This window comes from Plectrocnemia conspersa, unplaced genomic scaffold (assembly GCF_051122295.1).
Source record: "Plectrocnemia conspersa isolate PC_06_02 unplaced genomic scaffold, ASM5112229v1 ptg000003l, whole genome shotgun sequence".
Classification (NCBI taxonomy): domain Eukaryota; kingdom Metazoa; phylum Arthropoda; class Insecta; order Trichoptera; family Polycentropodidae; genus Plectrocnemia; species Plectrocnemia conspersa.
This window is the reverse complement of record NW_028277167.1, coordinates 12872-30452: the sequence shown is the minus strand read 5'-3', so window position 1 is coordinate 30452 and position 17581 is coordinate 12872. Positions and strand designations below refer to the sequence as shown.

The 17581-nt window shown below is 51.7% G+C and overlaps 1 protein-coding gene across 1 annotated transcript; it reads left to right on the top strand.

The window, feature by feature from the left end:
* The first annotated feature begins 6327 nt into the window (after positions 1–6327).
* On the top strand, positions 6328–6987 carry LOC148236261 (uncharacterized). The gene has a single exon (XM_088182804.1). The coding sequence runs from the start codon at positions 6328–6330 to the stop codon at positions 6985–6987; it is 660 nt and encodes a 219-aa protein (XP_088038930.1).
* Positions 6988–17581: the final 10594 nt, after the last annotated feature.

The window sequence follows — 17581 nt, the reverse complement described above, 5'->3', positions numbered from 1 at the left end:
ACTCTGCATATAGTTAACGCTCGTATGAGGTTTCTATTTAAGAAATCGACTTGAATTTTTGATACAAAATAGAGCTTTCGACTATACTTACGATACCTTAAAAAATAATTAAAAATTTAAAAATAAAAGTATTTTTTTTTCAAAACATGTTTAGTGTTATGAGTCGATCGACCCACCATACATACGCTCATAAGATTTTCAATATAGTTAAGGTCAGTGTGAGCTTATTTATACATATTTAAATTTAAATTTTTGTGACAGTATAGAATTCTTAAGCATCCTGTGTATGTTTGTTAGCAAAATCCATTTTGTCAATTTTTTGCAAAATGGCGACAAGTATTAAAATTCAATCACTTATAACTCAGTAGTGTTGAATTTGGTATAAAATTTCTTTTAACATGAAATGTTTAGAAGCCTAAAGTTCATCTAAATAAAATATAAAAAATATATATTTTTGCTTGAAAACAAGCGATGTATCAGTTCGATCGTACCCCCATACTAGCCATTTTGAGACTTTCGGAAGAGTTAACGCTCTTAACTGCTTGGTTTTGAAGATTAAAATTTAAATTTCGAGTATCGCATAGAACTTACGTGCACCCCCTATACGTTATGTTTAAAAAAAATATATAATTTTTTTTTTCAAAATAGCGGCTAATGTAAAAATTCAACGTGCCATTACTTTGCTAAATAAAATTCTACTGAAAAATGTCGTATACAAAAAGTGTTTGGAATTTTAATTTTCATATAAAAGATATTTTTAATTATTTTTTTTTTAAAAAAAACCGAGCCTTACGATATATTGACCGAGACCTCGAACGAGCTTTTATGCGACTCTGCATATAGTTAACGCTCGTATGAGGTTTCTATTTAAGAAATCGACTTGAATTTTTAATACAAAATAGAGCTTTCGACTATACTTACGATACTTTAAAAAAAAATAAAAAATTTAAAAATAAAAGTATTTTTTTTTCAAAACAAGTTTAGTGTTATGAGTCGATCGACCCACCATACATACGCTAATAAGATTTTCAATATAGTTAAGGTCAGTGTGAGCTTATTTATACATATTTAAATTTCAATTTTTGTGACAGTATAGAATTCTTAAGCATCCTGTGTATGTTTGTTAGCAAAATCCATTTTGTCAATTTTTTGCAAAATGGCGACAAGTATTAAAATTCAATCACTTATAACTCAGTAGTGTTGAATTTCGTCAAAAAGGTCTCTATAAATGAAATGTTTAGAAGCCTAAATCGGTACGTGAGCTTCGAGCTCACCACAAGCGCAAGAACACCGCTTCGAGGAATTACCGAAGGATGGTGCGCGCGAAAGCTCGAAGTGACTGCCGTAGACGAGACGGTGGCGAAAAGGCGCCAAAGTGTAATAGACGCTGCAATCACAGGAGCTGGAGCGGAAGACGTCGTCCGCTGCCTCAACAAAGTATTATTGGAAAGCTGCGACGCGTCGATGCCGAAGCGAAGCCGAGGGGCATGTCGCAGGCAGGTCTATTGTTGGAACGACACCATTGCCGATCTGAGACGAGTGTGCCTATCCCGTCGCAGGGCAGCGCAAAGACGGCCAAGCGAAGATAACAGAAGAGATTACATGGAAGCTAGAAAAGCGCTAAAAAAGGCCATCAAGGAGAGTAAAGCACGATGCTGGGAGGAACTCTGCACGTCGGTTGACGACGATCCGTGGGGAAGACCCTATAAAATAGTATTCAAGAAGCTCACAGTTGGCAACGAGGACTGTTACCTCAACAACGTTGCCAACGTCGAAACAGTCATTGCTTGTCTTTTCCCGCGGCACACTAAGACCGACTGGAGCCCACCAAACAGCAACGTCTTCGAGGAAGAGTTTTTGCCGTTTTCCAAGGAAGAGCTGCTAACAGCTGCTAAACGGCTAAAACCTGCAAAGGCACCAGGACCAGACTGCGTTCCAAACACAGTCATAAAACGCATAGCAGATAAGGATCCTGAGCTGCTGTTAGCAGCCTTAAACGCCTGCCTCACTCAGGGGACTTTTACCGCCCCGTGGAAACGGCAAAAGCTAGTACTTATACTGAAAGGCAAGGCAGGGCCACCCGGTCCGTCGGCATACAGACCTCTGTGTATGCTAGACGGAGTTGGAAAGCTGCTGGAGAGGATGCTTCTACAGCCCCTCTAGCACACTTTGGAGAACAATGAAAGCGGACTGTCACCGCAGCAGTACGGATTTCGCCCCGGACGCTCTACGGTAGACGCCATCAGCCAAGTCGTAGACACGATAAGGCTGGCATGGCAGGGGAGCGTCAAGCGGAGCGAGCACGTCACGTTGATCGCGTTGGACATCCGCAACGCGTTCAACACGGCCAACTGGCGCACGACTCTCAGCGCACTCGCAGACATCGGTGCTCCAGTATACCTGCTGAAAATGGCACAGAGTTATTTTAGCGACAGGGTACTGGAGTACGAATGCATGGACGAGAAGTTCCAGCAGGAGGTCACAGCTGGCGTTCCACAAGGGTCGGTCCTCGGACCGGCACTTTAGAACGTCATGTACGACGGACTGCTGCGACTGCCCATGCCGGACGGCGCCAACATCGTAGCGTTCGCAGACGACGCGGCCTTTATAGTAAAGGGTAAAAATGCGTCGAGCCTACAATTAACAGCAGAAACTGCGATGTTCCACGTAAAGAGCTGGCTTGACGGAGCAGGATTAGAGCTCGCCGTTCACAAGACGGAAGCCATACTCTTCACGCGACGCAGGAATATGACGCCACCTTCGATCGTAATAAACGACTTCGAGGTGCCGTACAAGCGGTCGCTGCGATACCTCGGAGTATGGCTCGACGACAAGCTGCGCTTCGCGAAGCACGCGTAGGAGGCAGCCGCGAAAGCGGCAAGAACGGCGAACGAACTAGCCAGACTTATGCCTAACGTCGGTGGACCAAAGTACAAGAGACGAAAATTGTACAACGAAGTGGTCCACTCTATTTTACTTTACGGGGCCCCGGTGTGGGCAGACGCCATGAGAGTGGAAAGGACGAGGAAAAGTCTGGCAAAAGTTCAACGCAGGAGTGCGCTGAGAGTCGCATCAGCCTACAGGACGGTCTCAAAAGACGCCATCCTGGCCTTATCCGCAATTCCGCCCGTCGACCTGCTAGCCAAAGAGAGGCAGGCGACCTACAAAGGACGGGCGACGAAGGAACGGGCCAGGGAGCTGACCATGCACGAGTGGCAAAGTCGGTGGAACGCCTCCCCTAAAGGAAGATGGACCCATAGGCTCATCGGGTATGTAAAGGCGTGGAGTGAGAGAAAACACGGTGAGCTTTGCTACCATCTCACTCAGGCATTAACTGGTCACGGTTGCTTCGGAGTCTATCTTAACAGAATAGGCAAAGAGGCAACCAGTCGTTGCCACCACTGCGAGAGCGACGCCGACGACGCAGAACACACTCTGTTCAGCTGTTCAGCATGGCAAGAGCAAAGGGCACGATTAAAAGCTGCAATCGGGAGCGAGGAACCCCTGACTCCCGAAAGCATGACGCCCTCTATGCTGAGCTGCCAGTCTGCATGGTCAGCTTGGGTAATATTCGCAACCGATGTCTTAAAAATTAAAGAAAGTAAAGAGAGACTCCGCCGACAAGGCGGTCGTCAGTAAACTGACTGACGAGATAACTGACATCGCGAAGTAATGCCTAACGGCGGTTTCCGGGACGTCCGTGGTGAGTAGGTGGGGGTAGGTTTAAGTCAGTAGGAATCTGACACTATCCTTTGGCGTTGCCGGGGGATGTCTTATGCAAGATTTCCTACCTCCGGAAAAAAAAAAAAAAAAAAAAAAGGTTAGGTTAGGTTAGGTTAGGCATCGGCGGTTCACAACGTGCTGGACGTTGTGTTCCTATAAAGTGCCGATACGCCTCTGCGAATCACAGCAGCTCTGTCAGCAAGGCCTATTGTCAGGCGTCCTCGTCGCGGACCCCGGAAATGCAGTCACTGTTATTAACTGTGACCGTAGCTAACTGACAAAGGCCGAATGGCGAGAATCCTGCGCCACAAAACAGGACACCAGATAAGGGAAGGAAAACCCTGACAGAAAACCAAGTCTCAATCCAAGGTGTGAAGCAACGTGCCGAGGGATGCATGGCCACGGAGACTCTAAGCAGCGTGGTCGCAAACGATCTCTTGGGAGGACCAGCCGAATCTCCCAAGCAAGTAGGCTTATCCGGCTAAGCGGAGCTCTGGTCGGACGGACTATATTCCCTTGCTTCTCGTGGGAAAAAAAATGGAAGAAAATTCACAAAATTTAAATTTAAAAATTACTCTGAAGGACCTTGAAAATGAAATTCTTAAGGTTGAAAATTTCACTAAAGCGCACGCAAATGCGCACAAACCTATTAAGGAGGGCATAAAAGCCATACGGCTTGCCTTTCTCAAGACGGCTAAGGCAATAAATGAGATGAGTGGCAAACAAACAAATAAGCTTTGTCACTCATTTACTCAAACCATTGAGGAAGTCGAGGCAACAAATCCAAAATTTGCGACTTCTGCAAAACAAAAAGAAGCAGCTACAAAAAAGTTAGCCGAAAATAAAACTGCTAACCCAGAAAAAGAATGGATTAAAGTAACCAAAGAAAGAAAAAACAAGCCACCTACTTTACCTTATAAAGAAAAACAGGCGACTAAAATAAACAGAACGGTTACTACTGCGCCCGTACTAACAAAAGTACCAAATTCTGGGCAGCAAATATCGTCAAAAGATAATAAAGTAGCCGACAAAATCATACCGAAAAAGAAGAGGTACCAAAAAGGACTAAAGAGGCCAAGCAATACAATCGTGCTGAAAAGAGCCGATACTGACGGCGCTGCGTCCTACGCAGAAATACTGCAAAGCGTCCACATTGCTGCTAAAAGCAAAAATTTAGACGTAGACGCAGTACGCAGGACGCAGAATGGAGAACTACAGTTTAAAATGGGCCGAAAGGGAACAGAAGCCCAAACAGAAGCACTCCAAAACCTCATAGCAGAAGCAGCTGGACCACTAGCTAAAATTCATCGAGTCGTACGAAATCGCGACGTCGAGATAAGAGATCTTGATGAAGGTGTAACCATTAAGGAAGTGATAATTGCGCTACACGAGGAAAAAATCACGACCTTCACAGACGACACATCGATAAAAGCTAGACTAAGACCAGCTCACAGCGGTACCCAGGTGTGCACTATTAAACTGCCGTGCACACCAGAGACCGACGCCTTGTTGAGAAATGGGCGCATCAAGATCGGTCTCGTGAGGTGCCGCATCAGAGAGCGCGTTAAATTATCACGCTGCTACCGGTGCATGGGCTATGGGCACTTTGCAGCAAAGTGCAAGGCACCCGATCGCAGCAAATTGTGCCTGCGATGCGGCCAGGAAGGACACAAGATTGCCGATTGCAAAAATAAGGCAAAGTGCCTACTGTGCGTCGATAGCGGCAACAGTGGACAGAGTCGACTGGATCTGACGTCCTCCAAACTGCACTAATAGAAGCGGCAGGACCTGGAGCTAAGGTGACTAGGCCCACAAGCACAGCCACCATGACGGTCACCATCCGCGATCTGGACGAAGGCGTCATCGCAGCAGACGTGATCGACTCACTAGCTGAGTCTCTTGGTGACTCAGAAAAAGAGAAGATCACGATTATCAGCTTAAAGGAGGCCTATTGCGGGACCCAAGTTTGCGTCGCCAAAGTGCCACACACCGCCAGGACCGACGCTCAGCTAAAAGAGGGGCGCATCAAGATCGGCCTAGTACGATGCCGCATCAGAATGCGCATCGACATGCTAAGGTGCTACCGATGCTCAGCATACGGCCACACTGCCACGCGGTGCAGGGCGCCCGACCGCTCGGGACTTTGCAGAAGCTGCTGGAAGACTGGACACAAAGCAACTGAATGTAAAAGTGTACCAAGATGCATCGTCTGCACTAGCGAGACTGACAACTTAGCCACAGCTCCGCACCGCTACGGAAGCGCTGACTGCCCTGCTTTAGAGCGGAGCTAGCGCGCTGCAGAAAAGCCTCGAAATGTCAGTACGGTTTCTGCAAATAAACCTCAACAAATGCAGGGCTGCGCAAGACTTGCTGCAGCAAACTATAGTTGACGAGCGCACAGACGTCGCAATAGTCTCTGAGCAGAACCACAACTTACCGCGGCGCTGGCATTCTGATAAAGGGTCAAATGCCGTTCTTCATCTGCCATCTAGCAGCCGCCTGCTTCTGACCAACGCTGCAAACGCCCTCAGCAACGTCGGCTGGACCTGGGTAGAGCTGGGCGACTAACGCGTTTACAGCTGCTACTTTTCGCCGAACTCCCCTATGGAAGACTTTAACCGCAGCATCGCCGGCCTAGAAGAGAGCGTCCGAACATCGACGCTTCCGGTCATCGTAGCAGGCGATTTTAATGCAAAATCCGTCGAATGGGGTGCAGCATCTACCGACGCAAGAGAGGCTCTTCTTTGCGACATGGCGTCAAACCTGCACCTGCACGTTGCCAACACGGGAGGAGAGTTTACCTTCGTTCGGGGCAGCATGGGGTCAGTGATCGACGTCACGTTCGTCGACGAAGCCCTAGCGGGAAGAATTCGAGGATGGCGCGTGCTAGATGTCCACTCGCAAAGCGACCACAGATATGTCAGCTTCGAGCTCGCCCACTGCGAAATCACCCTAGCGTCTAACACAGCGAGAGGCTGGTGCGTACGAAAGCTCGACCGCGAAGCTCTCGACAAAGTAGTAGCTGCAAAAAGCGAAGCAGTCAAAGGCGCCGCGCAACCAAACGCGCCTGCGGAAAACATAGTACGCGCGCTAAACAAGCTCTTGCGTGACGCCTGCGACTCCTTAATGTCCAAGCGCGGCTCAAATCTACACCGGAAACCAGCCTACTGGTGGACGGACGAGATCGCCGACCTGCGACGCGCCTGCACAGCGTCCCGCAGACGCGCCCACAGGCACCATTTCGCCGTGCCACAAGAACGCTAAAAACGCGCTGCGCCTAGCTATTAAGCAAAGCAAAGCGCGCAGCTGGGACGAACTCTGCAAGTCGGTCGACGAAGATCCTTGGGGGCTGCCGTACAGGATAGTACGCAATAAACTTAGCGTCCGGAACGAAGACCACTACCTGAACAACCATGAAACCATGGAGGCGGTGGTCGACGGACTGTTCCCGCGGCACCCCACCACCGACCGAACTGCAACCTGCGATCCAGCAGCAGAGCTCCCAAACGGAGTCCTGCCGTTCTCCAAAGAAGAGCTACAGGGAGCGGCAAAGCGAATTAACTCTGCAAGGGCGCCGGGACCCGACGGCGTCCCAAACGCCGTCTTGAAGCGCATCGCGGATAAGGATCCCGAGCTGCTACTCGCAGCCCTCAACTCGTGCCTTGCCGAAGGAATCTTCGACGCGTCATGGAAGCGCCAAAGGCTGGTACTGATACCAAAGGGCACCAAGGCGACACCCGGTCCCTCAGCATACCGTCCACTTTGCATGCTGGACGGCCTGGGTAAGATCCTAGAGAGGCTAATCCTGGAACGGCTCTAGACAGTACTGGAGGACACCGACAAAGGGCTCTCGCCCCATCAGCACGGCTTCCGCCGAGGGCGCTCGACAACAGGCGCCATCGAACAGGTGATCGAAACCGTCCGCGAAGCCTGGCAGGGAAGCGTCAAGCGCAGCGCAAACGTCGTTTTGATCGCGCTCGATGTCCGAAACGCGTTCAACTCGGCCCGCTGGAGCTCTATCCTAGCAGCTCTGGCTAAAATCGGCACTCCAGCATACTTGATCCGAATGATCGAAAGTTACTTCTCGGACAGGGTGCTGCAGTACTATTGCATGGGCGAAAGCTTTCAGCGAGCGGTCACTGCAGGCGTTCCCCAGGGTTCGGTCTTAGGACCCGCTCTCTGGAACGTCATGTACGATAGACTGCTGAGAGCGCCCATGCCCGACGAAGCCAGAATGGTCGCCTTCGCGGACGACGTCGCCATTTTGATTACCGGAAAGTCTACGACGTCCATCAAAATTGCCGGCGAAGAGGCCCTGCGAAGCGTCAAGAGTTGGCTAGACGGCGCCGGACTGGAGCTCGCAGTCCAGAAAACAGAAGCTGTGCTTTTCACCAGGCGCAGGCAACTAGAGCCGCCCAAACTCGTCTTTGACGGCTTCGAGGTTCCTTTTAGCAGATCGTTGAGGTACCTCGGAGTTCACCTTGACGACAAGCTTCGATTTGCGGTACACGCAGACAAGGCGGCGACAAAGGCGGCTATCGTCGCTGGAGAACTCGCCAGATTGATGCCGAACATCGGAGGACCAAAATCAAAACGTCGACCCCTATACAACGAAGTGGTCCACTCCATCCTCCTCTACGGAGCCCCTGTATGGGCCGACTCCATGAGGGTGGAGAGAACTCGGCTCAAGCTGGCTAGAGTTCAGAGAACCAGCGCACTAAGGGTAGCTTCGGCCTATCGCACGGTCTCCGAAGCAGCCACTCTCATCGTCTCCGGCATACCGCCTATTGACCTCCTCGCGTTCGAAAGACAACGCATCTACAACGGGCAGTCGAAAGACGACGCCAAAAAAGTCACCTTCGAACGCTGGAGGGAACGTTGGAACGAGTCACCGAAGGGTCGCTGGACTCACCGGCTTATACCGGACCCGAAAGTCTGGAGTGAAAGAGGTCAAGGCGAACTGAGCTTCCACCTGACTCAGGTGCTAACTGGACACGGCTGCTTCGGCACCTACCTCAAGAGGATAGGCAAAGAGGCCACCGAGGAGTGCCACTACTGCGGAGACGCAAAAGATGATGCTGACCACACCCTACTTAAGTGCGCGGCATTTACGGAAGAACGAACCCGGCTAAAAGAAGCCCTCGGCGAAGACGTCAACAACGACAACCAAGTGTCAGCCGAGCAGATGGTCCCGTCTATGTTGCAGTCCAAGGAAAAGTGGACAGCGTGGACATCTTTCGCGACAACAGTAATGCGGGCAAAAGAGGACGACGAGCGACGCAGGCGACAAGCCCTGCAAAGTTCTCCACCGCTAGCCGAACCACCATAACAGCAGCGCGCGCGTGCGAACAGCGTTAGGAGCAGACGTCGACTGCCGAGCAGTTTACGACTAGCGAAGTTATCGACAGACGTCGCACATACAACCGCACGCGCATAGCATTAGCATTAAAGGCAGCCGACGACAGTCGCACGGTTTGCAAAAGGCAAGCGATCGACTGTCATCGCAAGAAGCATCAGACGACTGCAGTCGCACAAAAGCGACCAATAGCCGTCAGGCAAGGAGAGACAGGGGGCTCGAGAAGTGATCGATTTATTTTGTCACTTCTCTAGCTACCCGAAACAAAATGAAGTGTGCTAGAAGTGCGCCGGGCCACGCTGCCTCTCGAAGCATTACAGACAAGTTAAGTACCGGGAGGCAGTAGGAGCGGAGGGGGGTTTTAGTGGGTAAAAATCCCACACTGTCACCTTTCTGTTGAAACAGTGGCGCCTTTTGAAGGTTTTTCTTCTCAAGGAAAAAAAAAAAAAAAAAAAGGTTAGGTTAGGTTAGGTTAGGTTAGGTTAGGTTAGGTTTGACACACAAAAACCGGGTTCTTAAAGGCACTTTTCCGGGATTTTTCTTGGTAAGTAATCGGTTTTTCCAGAATTTTCCGGGCTTTTTGGGTTAATGAATTGCACACCGGTTTCAGTTTTGGTTTGGGGTTCGAAGGCTGATACTAGGCATTGGTGAAACGCGGCGTGCTGGACGCCGTGTTTCTATAAAAAGCCAATACGCCTCTGCGAATTACAGCAGCTCTGTCAGCAAGGCCGATTGTCAGGCGTCCTCGTCGCGGACCCCGGTAATGCAGTCACTGTTAACAACTGTGACTGTAGCTAACTGACGAAGGCCGAATGGCGAGCATCCTGCGCCATAAAACAGGACACCAGATAAGGGACGGAAAACCCTGACAGAAAACCAAGTCCCAATCCAAGGTGAGAAGCAGCGTGCCGAGGGATGCATGGCCACGGGGACTCTAAGCAGCGTGGTCGCAGACGATCTCTCGGGAGGACCAGCCGAATCTCCTGAGTAAGAAGGCTTATCCGGCCAAGCGGGGCTCTGGTCGGATGGACCATGTTCCCTAGCTAATCGTGGGATCAACTTATGGAGCAACTAACAAATAAAAACTTGACGTTAAAAAAAGCACTGGAGGACCTCGAAAAAGAAATTTTCGAGGTCGAAGAATTCACAAAGGCGCACGCAAACGCGCACAAACCGATCAAGGAAGGCATTAAAGCCATAAGGCTCGCCTTCCTTAAAACAGTGAAGGCAATTGACGGGATAAATGTCTCACCGAAGATTTCGGTAGGACACGCATCAACCCAAACCGTCGAAGCAACAAAGGAGATTGCAAAAGCAGCGCCCACTCCACGCCAAAAAGAAGAGGTACCGAAGAGGACGGCGCCCATCTCTAAAGGAGTAAACGGAGTAACCGCCAGACCGCAGGAAGGCTGGACTACAGTCGGGGCGGCAGGAAAAAAGAAGAAAAAGACGAAACCCGATTCTCAAACGAAAGAAAAAGAGGTGACGAAGGGGGACGACAAAGTCTCCACCGCACGTATCCGCAAAGCACCGGAGCCTGGGCCTACGATAAAGCCTAAAAATAGGCACCCCAAGGCAGAAAGAGTGCCCGCCGACACCATCATATTAAAAAAAGCTGATGGTGAAGGAGCTGCGTCCTACGCAGAAATTTTGCGTAGCGTCCACGCTTCGACAAAAAATAAAAAATTGGACGTCAAAGCCGTGCGAAAGACGCAGCGCGGAGAATTAATCTTCCGAATGGGAAGAAAAGCTGACGGGGCCGAAGCAGACGCTCTGCAGGCAATTATTACAGAGGCGGCCGGACCACTTGCCAAGATCCATCGAGTGGTGCAAAGCCGGGATGTCGAGATTCGAGATCTCGACGAGGGAGTGACCCCAGAAGAGGTCATCGAAGCCCTAAAGGAGAACAAAATCTCGACATCCAGCGCCAAACTAAGACCGGCGCACAGCGGCACCCAAGCGTGCATGATAAAACTGCCGTGCACGCCAGAGACCGACGCCCTGCTGAGAAACGGGCGCATCAAGATCGGTCTCGTGAGATGCCGCATCAGAGAAAGCGTCAAAGTTAGACGTTGCTACCGGTGCATGGGCTACGGGCACTTTGCAGCAAAATGCAAAGCGCCCGACCGCAGCAAATTGTGTCTACGATGCGGGCAGGATGGCCACAAAATTGCCAACTGTACCAACGCACCAAAATGCCCGCTCTGCACCGACAGCGACAACGGCGGACAGCGACGTCAACAAACCCCAGCAGCGCACACAAGCGGCAGTAGGCGGTGCCCTAAATTTAGGGCGGAATGGGAAAGGTGTCTGAAGAAAGCGACAAAATGATTCGCGTTCTTCAGATAAACCTGAACCACAGCCAGGCGGCTCAACACCTGCTGCATCAGACGGCCAGCGAGCTGCGCGTAGATCTAGTCATCGTGTCGGAGCAACACAGAAACTCAGCAAGCCGATGGTACTCCGACACGGGCTCTAAAGCGGCGATCTACTTGCCAACGAGCCATCTACGTGTAGCAAACGCTCCGGAAGTCGGCGGAGACGGATACGTCTGGGTGGAGGCGGGAGGCTATAGAATATATAGCTGTTATTTCTCTCCCAACTCCACAATCGACGAGTTCGCCGACAGCCTGAGCGAGCTATCCGAAAGTGTAAGAACGTCGACACTGCCCGTCATACTGGCCGGCGACTTCAACGCCAAGGCGCCGGAATGGGGAGCTGCGGTGACAGACAGTAGAGGAAGCTTGCTCTCGGAGATGGCGGCGCAAATGCGCCTACTAGCAGCAAACGTCGGCAACCACTACACGTTCGTCCGCGGAAATACCGGGTCAATCGTCGACGTGACGTTCGTCGACGAAGCTATCGCGAGTGGAATAAGGAACTGGAAAGTTCTCGACGTCTACTCGCATAGCGACCACCGGTACGTGAGCTTCGAGCTAACAACGAGCGCGAGAGCACCGCTTCGAAGAACTACCGAAGGATGGTGCGCGCGAAAGCTCGAAGTGACCGCCGTGGACGAAACGGTTGCAAGGAAGCGCGCAGCAGTCGTTGAATCCGCAAAAAGCGGCACCGGAGCGGAGGACGTCGTCCGCTCACTCAACGACGTGCTGCGAGAAAGCTGCGAGGCGTCAATGCCGAGGCGGAGCCGGGGGGCACGTCGGAAGCCGGTCTACTGGTGGAACGACACCGTAGCCGACCTGAGACGAGAGTGCCTATCCCGCCGCCGGGCAGCGCAAAGAAGACCGACTGTAGAAAACGGTCAAGCTTACCAAGAGGCTAGAAAAGCGCTCAAAGTAGCCATCAAAGAGAGCAAAGCGCGATGCTGGGAAGAGCTCTGCAAGTCGGTCGACGACGACCCGTGGGGAAGACCGTACAAAATGGTACGAAAGAAGCTGGCGGTTTGTAACGAGGACCCATTCCTGAAAAACGTTGTCAACCTCGAAACGGTAATTGCCAGCCTTTTCCCGCGGCACGTCAAGACCGACTGGAACATTCCAAACAACAGCATCGCCCCCGCAGAAGAGTTTCTTCCGTTCTCTAAGGAAGAGCTGCTGGCAGCCTCAAACCGGCTCAAACCAGCAAAGGCACCGGGACCGGACTGCGTTCCAAACGCAGTCATCAAACGCGTAGCCGAGAAAGATCCCGAGTTGCTGCTAGCAGCTTTGAACGCCTGCCTTGCCCAAGGGACATTTGCCGCCCCGTGGAAACGGCAAAAGTTAGTCCTGATACCTAAGGGCAAAGCAGGGCCGCCCGGCCTGTCGGCCTACAGACCTCTGTGTATGCTAGACGGAGTCGGAAAGCTACTGGAGAGGATGCTACTACAGCGCCTCCAGTACGCCTTGGAGAACGAAGAAAGCGGGCTGTCACCGCAGCAATTTGGATTTCGCCCCGGACGCTCCACCGTAGACGCCATCAGCCAAGTCGTGCAGACGGTGAGGCTGGCATGGCAGGGGAGCGTCAAGAGGAGCGAGCACGTCGTGTTGATCGCGTTGGACGTTCGCAACGCGTTCAACACGGCGAACTGGAGCACGACTCTCACCGCACTCGCCAACATCGGAGTTCCAGTATACCTGCTGAAAATGGCAAAAAGCTATTTCAGCGGCAGGATACTGGAGTACGAGTGCATGGGCAAGAAATTCCAGCAGGAGGTCACAGCTGGCGTTCCTCAAGGGTCGGTCCTCGGACCGGCACTCTGGAACGTCATGTACGACGGACTGCTGCGACTGCCTATGCCTGACGGCGCTAACATAGTAGCGTTCGCAGACGACGCGGCCCTACTTGTGAAGGGTAAAAATGCGACAAACCTGCGACTAATAGCTGAAACTGCATTAATTCACGTAAAGAGCTGGCTGGACCGAGCTGGACTTGAACTCGCCGTTCACAAGACGGAAGCTATACTCTTCACGCGTCGCAAAAATATGTCCCCGCCTTCGATCGCCATAAACGACTTCGAGGTGCCGTACAAGCGGTCGCTGCGATACCTCGGAGTATGGCTTGAAGTCAAGCTGCGCTTCGCGAAGCACGCGGAGGAGGCAGCCGCGAAGGCGGCTAGAACGGCAAACGAACTAGCCAGACTTATGCCTAACGTCGGTGGACCAAAGTACAAGAGACGAAAATTGTACAACGAAGTGGTCCACTCTATTTTACTCTACGGGGCCCCGGTCTGGGCAGACGCCATGAGAGTGGAAAGGACGAGGCAAAGTCTGGCGAAAGTTCAACGCAGGAGTGCACTGAGAGTCGCATCAGCCTACAGGACGGTCTCGGAAGACGCCATCCTGGCCTTATCTGCAATTCCGCCCGTCGACCTGCTAGCCAAGGAGAGGCAGGCGACCTACAAAGGACGGGCGACGAAGGAACGGGCCAGGGAGCTGACCATGCAGGAGTGGCAAAGTCGGTGGAACGCCTCCCCTAAAGGAAGATGGACCCATAGGCTTATCGGGGATTTAAAGGCGTGGAGTGAGAGAAAACACGGTGAGCTCAGCTACCATCTCACCCAGGCATTAACAGGCCACGGTTGCTTCGGAGTCTACCTTAACAGGATAGGCAAAGAGGCAACCAGTGAATGCTACCACTGCGAAAGCGACGCCGATGACGCAGAACACACTTTGTTCGGCTGCTCAGCATGGGAAGAGCAAAGGGCACAATTAAGAGCTGCGATCGGGGTTGAGGAACCCCTGACTCCCGAAAGCATGACGCCCTCCATGCTGAGCTGCCAGTCTGCATGGTCAGCTTGGGTTATATTCACAACTGATGTCTTGAAAATTAAAGAAAGTGAAGAGAGACTCCGCCGACAAGGCGGTCGTTAGTAAACAAAAAACTAACAAGACAACTGACATCGCGAAGTAATGCCTAACGGCGGTTTCCGGGACGTCCGTGGTGAGTAGGTGGGGGTAGGTTTTAGTCAGTAAGAATCTGACACTATCCTCCGGCGTTGCCGGGGGATGTCTTATGCAAGATTTCCTACCTCCGGAAAAAAAAAAAAAAAAAAAAAAAAAAAAAAAAAAAAAGGTTTGACACACAAAAACCGAGTTCTTAAAGGCACTTTTCCGGGATTTTTCCTGGTAAGTAATCGGTTTTTCCAGAATTTTCCGGGCTTTTTGGGTTAATGAATTGCACACCGACAGCATTTCAATAAAATTTTCCGGAATTTTTTAAAGTTGGAAGGAAAATTTTCCGAATTTTCCAAACTTCCTCGTGTGTCAAACTTTGCAAAGGAGAAAAAATTTTGTTATTTTATTTTCTTTTCAAAGACTTCCAGGGACTTGTACAATTAGTTACTAAGGGTTAGTTTAGATTTTTTTTGTTTCTTGTTTTTTTTTATTTTGGAAAAAAAATATGGAGTTACAGTGGGAGCGAATAAAGGCTGCCATCGAGCATTTAGAAGGGTTTATCAAGGGGCACAGAAATGTGCACTCCCCGATTAAAGAAGGAGTGTTAGAGATAAGGCGGGCTTTTAACGCCATAAAAGAGGCCACTAGGCAAACCGCAAGGACCGCTTTGACGCCGGCTCTTGCATCGGAGACACTTTCTGTCGCAGCACCTGCGATGACAGCTGCGCCTTTGCAGGCGCCTAAACCTGTGACTACACCGGTACCAGCACAGGCGGACTGGCAGCTTGCAAAGCCGCTTAAAAAAAACGAAAAAAGGAGGGCGCCAAAGGACACAGCAAGTGTCGTACAGGCGCAGGCACAGGCGAAGAAAAACGCTCTGTCAAAAAGCGCTCCCGCGAAGGTCACCTCGAACACGGCAAAAAGGGACGCCAAAACGCGAGCCCCACTCGGCCCGCGAAACGAGGCAATCGTGATTGCGACTGGCAAAATCACGTACGCGGAAGTGATCCGCGCAATCAGAAAATCGGTAGTGCTTCCAGAGCAAGCAGAAGTAAAAAAAATCCGGAAAACACGAAGCGGAGAAGTGCTTCTGGAATTGAAGCGCGGATCACAAAACGCGACGGAGCTTCTCGCAGCGATTGCCTCCGAAATGGGCGAAGAAAACCCCGCCAAAATTCTCACTCCCCAAACGAGAGTGACTTTGCGGGATCTCGACGGCGGCACAGACATAGAGGAGGTCAAAGAGGCGATAGCTGCAGCTCAACCAGAGCTGAAGGACCTCAAAGTTCTTTCGCTGCGACCCTCCTACGGCGGAACACAGACAGCAGTGGTCTTACTGCCCACAGAGCATGCTGTGAAACTTCTAAAAATTGGGAAAGTCCGCGTCGGCTGGATCAACAGCCGCGTGCGGGAAGCCCCACGGCAACCGGAACGCTGCTACAGATGCCGCGAAACAGGCCACATCGCAGCGAAATGCACATCCCATAGAGACAGGAGCAAAGAGTGCTTTCGCTGCGGTCTAGAGGGCCACAAGGCAGCGACGTGTTCCGGCAAGAAGGTCGCCGCGATGGAAACGAGCGCATCAACGTCCTGCAAATAAACCTTAACGGGTGCAGGACGGCCCAAGACTTGATGATGCACACTTCCATCGAAAAAGGCGCGGACCTAGTGCTCATATCAGAGCAACACCACCATTCTTCGCACCGTTGGTACGGAGGATCTGGCTGCAAATGCGCCATTTATGTGCCGTCGTCGAGACTTAGGGAGAGCGGCGTCGGAGCGGCAGACGGTGAGGGCTTCGTATGGGTCGAGGCCGGGGGGATACGGTTTTACAGCTGTTATTACTCCCCGAACTCGCCCATAGAGGCTTTCATCGGCGACATGGCCCGGCTAGCAGAGGACGTCAGGACTTCGACACTGCCCGTCGTCGTCGCCGGGGACTTTAACGCCAAGGCACCGGAGTGGGGATCATCCACGACGGACCGCCGAGGAGTTGTGCTCTCGGAGACGGCGTCGCAGCTTCACCTGCACGCGGCTAATCGAGGAAGCGCCTTCACATTTCGACGTGGAGATAGCGGTTCTATATTAGACGTATCATTCACAAGCGAGTCGATCGCAAATCGAATTGCGAAATGGGAAGTTCTGGAAAATACATACTCGGGCAGCGACCACTTATACATAGAGTTTCAGCTTGCCGATCGAGCAGAAAGAAGCAGACTTTCCACAAGCACCGGTTGGGCGGTCAGCAAGCTAAACAGCGATAAGCTGGACAGGGCGGTGGCCGCTGAGAGAAGCAAAGTGATCGACTTGGCACGCAGAGGAGCACCAGCCGAGATCACCGTGAAGGCGCTTAATGACCTCCTTAGCCGCGGCTGCGATGCGTCCATGCCTCCAAGAAGAGGAAAGCTTCGAAGGCCTACCTACTGGTGGACCGAAGCGATCGCGGAACTTCGCCGAAAGTGTCTCTCTGCGCGCCGAAGAGCGCAGAGAAGACGCGGTGACGAGTCGCTTCGAGAAGCTTATAAGGGAGCCCGGAAAGCTCTTAACATCGAGATCAGCACAAGCAAATCGCGATGCTGGAACGAGATGTGCGCCACGCTGGCCCTAGACCCGTGGGGCACACCGTATAAACTTGTAAGGAAAAAGCTGCGAAGAGCGACCGTCGACCCATACCTCGAAAATGAAGAAAATATGGAATTAATAGTCGACGGCCTCTTCCCGCAGCATCCGGAACTATCCAAAATAAGCATCGCAGCAGACAACGCCGAGAACAACTCCCTACTGTTCAGCGTGGAAGAATTGACCGATGCTGCAAAAAGGCTTAGCGTGAAAAAGGCTCCTGGCCCGGACGGCGTGCCTAATGCAGTCATACGCCAAATCGCCGCAACAGACCCAGAACTGCTGCTTGCTGCTTACAACACGTGCCTTAGCGAGGGCACGTTTGCCAAACCCTGGAAAAGGCAGAGGCTTGTGTTGATCTCCAAGGGCAAGGGAGCTGAACCTGGTCCATCCGCGTACCGCCCCCTGTGCATGCTGGACGGTTGTGGCAAAATATTAGAGAGATTGATCCTGCAGCGCCTCCACGCCACTCTAGAGGACCAAACGACCGGACTGTCGGAGAAGCAGCATGGCTTTCGCTCCGGCAGATCCACAATTAAAGCTATCGAGAGCG